This window comes from Salmo salar, chromosome ssa01, assembly GCF_905237065.1.
Source record: "Salmo salar chromosome ssa01, Ssal_v3.1, whole genome shotgun sequence".
NCBI classification, from domain to species: Eukaryota; Metazoa; Chordata; class Actinopteri; order Salmoniformes; family Salmonidae; genus Salmo; species Salmo salar.
Genome location: NC_059442.1, coordinates 7,564,523 through 7,570,522, shown reverse-complemented (window position 1 = coordinate 7,570,522; position 6,000 = coordinate 7,564,523). Strand labels below are relative to the sequence as shown.

At 51.9% G+C, this 6,000-nt stretch overlaps 1 protein-coding gene across 1 annotated transcript in view; it reads right to left on the bottom strand.

The window, feature by feature from the left end:
• Positions 1-6,000, bottom strand: part of LOC106605304 (mucin-17) — a 45,894-nt gene that overhangs the window by 3,738 nt on the left and 36,156 nt on the right. Inside the window, exons 9-11 of the mRNA XM_045694308.1 lie at positions 3,202-4,171; positions 2,938-3,071; positions 1-2,872 (exon numbers count right to left, since the gene is read on the bottom strand). The exon at positions 1-2,872 is cut by the window's left edge and continues 480 nt beyond it. Coding sequence (XP_045550264.1) covers positions 1-2,872; positions 2,938-3,071; positions 3,202-4,171 — 3,976 coding nt within the window. The remainder of the gene's footprint in view (positions 2,873-2,937; positions 3,072-3,201; positions 4,172-6,000) is intronic.

Below are 6,000 nucleotides of genomic sequence, written 5' to 3'. Positions count from 1 at the left end.
CACGGGATGCTGGAGGACAAGGCCTTGGTGGTAACTTTTGTACACAGGGTGCTGGAGGAGAGGGCCTTGGTGGTAACTCTGGTACACAGGGTGCTGGAGGAGAGGGCCTTGGTGGTAACTCTGGTACACAGGGTGCTGGAGGAGAGGGCCTTGGTGGTAACTCTGGTACACAGGGTGCTGGAGGAGAGGGCCTTGGTGGTAACTCCGCTACATAGTATTCTGACTGGTGGCGTTTCAGGAAGGGGAATTCAGGCTTTGGCTTTGGCTGGGTCTCTGTCTGGGACTCTGTCTGTGCCAATTTTATCCCCAGAAAGGGTGGTGTCTCTGGGACAAAGGGCTGTGGAGGTGTACCTGTGAGTACGGGTGGTGGGGTTGGTGTGTCTGTCTGGTGTGTCCTCAGTAGGGATAGTTTAGGGTTTTTTAGGGCAATGGGAGGCTTCTCTTTGCGGGGGGTGGAGGAGGGGGTAGCAGGGGAGTGTGTGAGTGTGTTTGCACACGCTGAGTGCTCTAGTTGGCCGTTGGTGAGGCAGGGTGTGGTCTCCTGTCGAGGCGTGTGTTCTCCGTTCTGTAACGCTGGTTCTCTGTTCTCAGCAGGAGAGCTAGAACTTAAAACCACTGCTCTCAGTGGCCTAGAGAGAACAACCACTTTAGGCTTTTCTGGGGTTCTAGGCCTCTCCAGTGTTCTGGGCTTCTCCAGTGTTCTAGGCTTCTCCAGTGTTCTGGGCTGCTCCAGTGTTCTGGGCTTCTCCAGTGTTCTGGGCTTCTCCAGTGTTCTGGGATTCTCCAGTGTTCTAGGCTTCTCCAGTGTTCTAGGCTTCTCTATCATTATAGCCTCTGGAGTTCTAGGGTTGTCTGGGATTCTCGGCTTCTCCAGTGTTCTAGGCTTCTCCAGTGTTCTAGGCTTCTCAAGCATTATAGCCTCTGGAGTTCTAGGGTTCTCTGGGATTCTAGGCTTCTGAGGGGTTCTAGGCGTCTGTGGGGTTGTTGAGGGACTGAGGGCTTCTTCTGTTCCAACAGCCTCTCTGGTTCTATCAGTCTGCTGAGTAGTGGTCAGTGTGGAGCAGGGAGGGATAGACTCTCTGGTTCTGTCAGTGTGCTGAGTAGTGGTCGGTGTGGAGCAGGGAGGGATAGACTCTCTGGTTCTGTCAGTGTGCTGAGTAGTGGTCGGTGTGGAGCAGGGAGGGACAGACTCTCTGGTTCTGTCAGTGTGCTGAGTAGTGGTCGGTGTGGAGCAGGGAGGGACAGACTCTCTGGTTCTGTCAGTGTGCTGAGTAGTGGTCGGTGTGGAGCAGGGAGGGACAGACTCTCTGGTTCTGTCAGTGTGCTGAGTAGTGGTCGGTGTGGAGCAGGGAGGGACAGACTCTCTGGTTCTGTCAGTGTGCTGAGTAGTGGTCGGTGTGGAGCAGGGAGGGACAGACTCTCTGGTTCTCTCAGTGTGCTGAGTAGTGGTCGGTGTGGAGCAGGGAGGGACAGACTCTCTGGTTCTGTCAGTGTGCTGAGTAGTGGTCGGTGTGGAGCAGGGAGGGACAGACTCTCTGGTTCTGTCAGTGTGCTGAGTAGTGGTCGGTGGGGAGCAGAGAGGGACAGACTCTCTGGTTCTCTCAGTGTGCTGAGTAGTGGTCGGTGTGGAGCAGGGAGGGACAGATTCTCTGGTTCTGTCAGTGTGCTGAGTAGTGGTCGGTGTGGAGCAGGGAGGGACAGACTCTCTGGTTCTCTCAGTGTGCTGAGTAGTGGTCGGTGTGGAGCAGGGAGGGACAGACTCTCTGGTTCTCTCAGTGTGCTGAGTAGTGGTCGGTGTGGAGCAGGGAGGGACAGACTCTCTGGTTCTGTCAGTGTGCTGAGTAGTGGTCGGTGTGGAGCAGGGAGGGACAGACTCTCTGGTTCTGTCAGTGTGCTGAGTAGTGGTCGGTGTGGAGCAGGGAGGGACAGACTCTCTGGTTCTGTCAGTGTGCTGAGTAGTGGTCGGTGTGGAGCAGGGAGGGACAGACTCTGACGGTGTCTTTGTGGCCGCCTTTAGCATAGCATCATTGGTTTCAAGTCTCTTTTGGAAATATGCTAGCATAGTGCCAGTTGAATTGGCAGCCATTTTCTGAACGCCAGTGGTTTGTCTCTCTTCAGCCTCAGTAAGCATACCACTGATCCTCTCCACACTCTCTAACACAGTGCTGGTTAGTGTGGCATCCATGCCCTCCACTCTCTCCTGGGCGCAGGTTAGTGTAATGCCATTTAGCTTAGCATCAATGCTCTCTGGGCTCTGCTGGGCATCATTAGTTGACATAGCGTTGGTTAGCGTAATGCTAGTTAGCTTAGCATCGGTGATCTCTGGGCTCTGCCGGCCATCATTAGCTGGGGTTGCGTTGGTTAGCATCATGCTAGTTAGTGTAGCATCATTGCTATCTTGGCTCTGTTCGACATTAGCTGATGTAGGGTTTGTTAGCATAATGCTAGTTAGCTCCTGTGGGGCTAGCTCTTGTGGCCTCTTGACAGAGCGCAGGGTGACTTTCTGCAGGGCTTGGGTTGTGATCAGGGGGCGGGGGGGCCGTCCTGGACTCACTCTGCAGGGGCTCTGGAGAGGGGAAGGTGGTGTAGGGGTGTGGGTGTAAGGGGGAGGAGGTGGCGGAGGTGGGGGAGGAGGGGGAGGAGGATGACTGTTGATTGAGAGGTCTAAATCCTCTAAAAGCTCAGGGGAAGGAGGAGGAGGGAATCCTGGCAATGATGTCACATGACTGGCAGGTGTAACAGGTGTATAAAAGGGGTGGGGCTGAGTCTGTCGCACTGCACAGGTAAAGGAGGGAGGCAGGAGGGAAGGGGGAGAAGTTAGAGGAGTGGGGAGGGATGGCTGAGGTAGAGGAGGAGGAGCGGGGAGAGAAGGCTGAGGTAGTGGAAGGGGAGAGGGGAGAGAAGGCTGAGTTAGAGGAAGGGGAGAGGGGAGAGTACGAGAGATGCACAGTTGAGGGAGAGGAGGAGGAGAGGGGAGTGATTGTTGTTGCGGAAGGGATGGGTAGGGTGGAGGTAGAGAGGAAGGAGTGTTGGACTCAGAGAGGAGCGGAAGAGGGGGGAGAGGGGGGTATCTGGCAGAGTCAGCAGAGGTGTAGGAAGAGAGGGAGGAAGTGGAAGAAAAGGAGGAAGAGGGGGAGGAGAGGAGGGAGGACTTTCTCTCTGGGATGGGGGGTTTGGGCCCTCCTCTGCCAGGGGTAGAACAAGTCCTGGGAAGCGAGGAGGTGAGGGGCAGGGAGGAGGAGGAAGTGAGGGGTGAGGAGGTGGTTTGGGGTGAGGAGGAGGTTTGGTTGTTGCACTGCCTGGAGTATCCACTGGAGTTGGAAGCCAGACGCTGCAGTCTCCCTGCAGAGGTGGCCATGTTAGGAAAAGAAGCGGTCATTTTAGGTCCCATAGGCAGGCTCAGCCCTCCAGTACTGGCTGAGCGGGGCGCAGAGTGGTGAGGCTGCTTGAGGCGGTAGCTGGGAGGGTAGTCCTGGTCCTGACCAGCAGTGTGTTGTTGGTGGAAGCTGTGGAAGTGAGGGACCTGGTTGATCTGGCTGGCTATATCAGCAGCTCCCCTTTCCCCCCTGCTCAGACTGCTGAAGCTGCGACAGCGGGGGACCCAAGGATCCTCGAACACCTCAAACACCACAGGGGAGACCAGAGGGGAAACGGGAGCAGGACTGGGGGTCTGGAGACTCCTCTGTACCGTCACCACCACATCCTCTCTATCTCCAGGTTTGCTAGGGTTGTTGAAGTTGTAGCGCAGCGGTTTACCCCGAGCAGGTTTATGCCGTAGCGATGTGGAACGGGTAGGGGGAACGGGGGGCCTCTTGAACTTCCTCAGCGAGATACTGTGTGACAAGTTACAACTGTTGCTATGGAGACCGTGGTGGTCTTGGTTACCGTGGGGACAGCGGTTGTTGCCGGTGGCGTAGTCGGCAGAAATGCAGCCGTTGCTGTGGGACTTGAGCCACTGCAAGGGGGAGTGTCCGGCGGTGTCTGCGTCCCAGGAGCAGATAGAGCTGCAGTCGGTCTGAGAGGGGGAAGAGATGGAGGAGAGAGGATGGAGTGGGGAGGAATGGCTGGAGGTCAGCAGGGGCACGTAGCTCCAGTCCTCCCCGAGCAATGTGCTCTGACTCTGGGATATGCAGCTCCAACCCTTCCCTGGTTGGCTCTGGAAGACATGGTCCTGGAGAGACAGACAAGACAGACAGGCAGGAACATTAGATTACCACAGGAGTATTCTTATTAGTACGTATTACTATCATGAGTTAACTGTACATAATACATACCGGCTAGGGTTGCTCATATTCCGGTAACTTTATCAAAATTCACAGGTTTTCCAGAAATTACAGTTGGTGGATTCCTGGATTTCCTGATTATTTCTGCCAGATTCTGGGGAATTTTTCAACTGGGATTTCTGGAAGACCTGGGGATTTTGAGAAAGTTATCGGAATTGAGCAACCCTAGCCTGGGAACCCTAATCCAGGACCTATAGACTCACCATAGAGCAGGATGCCATATAATAATAATAATAATAATAATATAATAATATAATAATGATATAATAATAACAATAATATAATAATACAAAAATAATAATAATATAATAATAATAATAATATAAGAATAAAAATATAATAATAATATAGTAATAATAATATAATAATAAGAATAATAACAATGTTGTATAATAATATAATAATAGTAATTGTAATATAATAATAATAAAATAATAATATAATATCAATAATAATAATAATAATATAATAATCATAATAATATAATAACAACACAATAATAATTATAGCGTAATATACACTGACTGGACAAAACATTAGGAACACGTGCTCTTTCCATGACATAGGCTGACCAGGTGAATCCAGATGAAAGTTATGATTCCTTATTGATGTCACGTGTTAAATCCACTTCAATCAGGGTAGATGAAAGGGAGGAGTCAGGTTAAAGGAGGTTCTTTAAGCCTTGTGATAAATGAGAAATGGACCTTGTATGTATGCCATTCAGAGGGTGAATGGGCAAGACAGAATTGCTGGACTAAATTGCTGTGAGCGCTGCTGTCTGTGCCGGGATCCTGCCAGCTTCCGTATAGGGGAGAGACGCGAAAGCCCAGCTAACCTAGCTGGCTCGGCGGGCTCAAATGGAGGCCGCTATTGAATGTTTCCAACGTTGCAGGACCTGCGTTTACTTTGCTTTGTTCTGGGACAATGTGGACTGCGTTGACTTTTTAATGTAGCAACTGCTTGCTTGCGGAGGACTACAGGCGCGAAGTAGCTACTCTAAGCAAGCAAGTAGCAAACCTATATAAGCTACTGGGGAACCCACGCCCAAATACTTTTTATTTTTCTTTCACCCCAGTAGCCGGACGCCGCTCTGGTCTGGTGGAAGTTTTGCTGCAATGCAGGGTTCCATCCCCGAAGGGGTCTCCCCCCTCCCTGGAGAACGTAGCTGATCTTGACCCAACCAACCAGCCATGGAGGTACGTCACTCACCGTGGAAGTCAAAGAAGGCGTCCTCTGGCAACGGGGGTCTCCATGGAGATGTTGAGCCCGGAACTGACACAGACCAGAAACAGCTTTGCCTCACTGGATCCAGAGGTTCCGGCACCTTCGTCAGTGGTGGCTTCCCAATCAAAATCGTATCCGGAGGTACCTGCGTATAGGTACTCGGTTCTGTCTCCCTCTCAGTTGGCATCTACCTCGGGTTCAGATCCTTGGAGCTCCCGCCTGAGAGACCGGCCCATTCAACATCACCAGCTGTTATCATAGGCAGCTCTACGGTGAGAAACGTCTCGGTCCCCAAGGCAAAAACCCTGTGCTACCCAGGAGCACGAGTACAGGACGTAACAAGGCTGCTTCTGACTGTTCTACCACAGATGCCGGGAGCTGACACTGTCGTAGTCCATGTGGGGTCAAACGACATCAGAAGGGCTAGCTCGGAACATTTGAAATTTGATTTTAAAGAACTGATTTTAGCATTAAAAGACTCCAAAAAACTGCC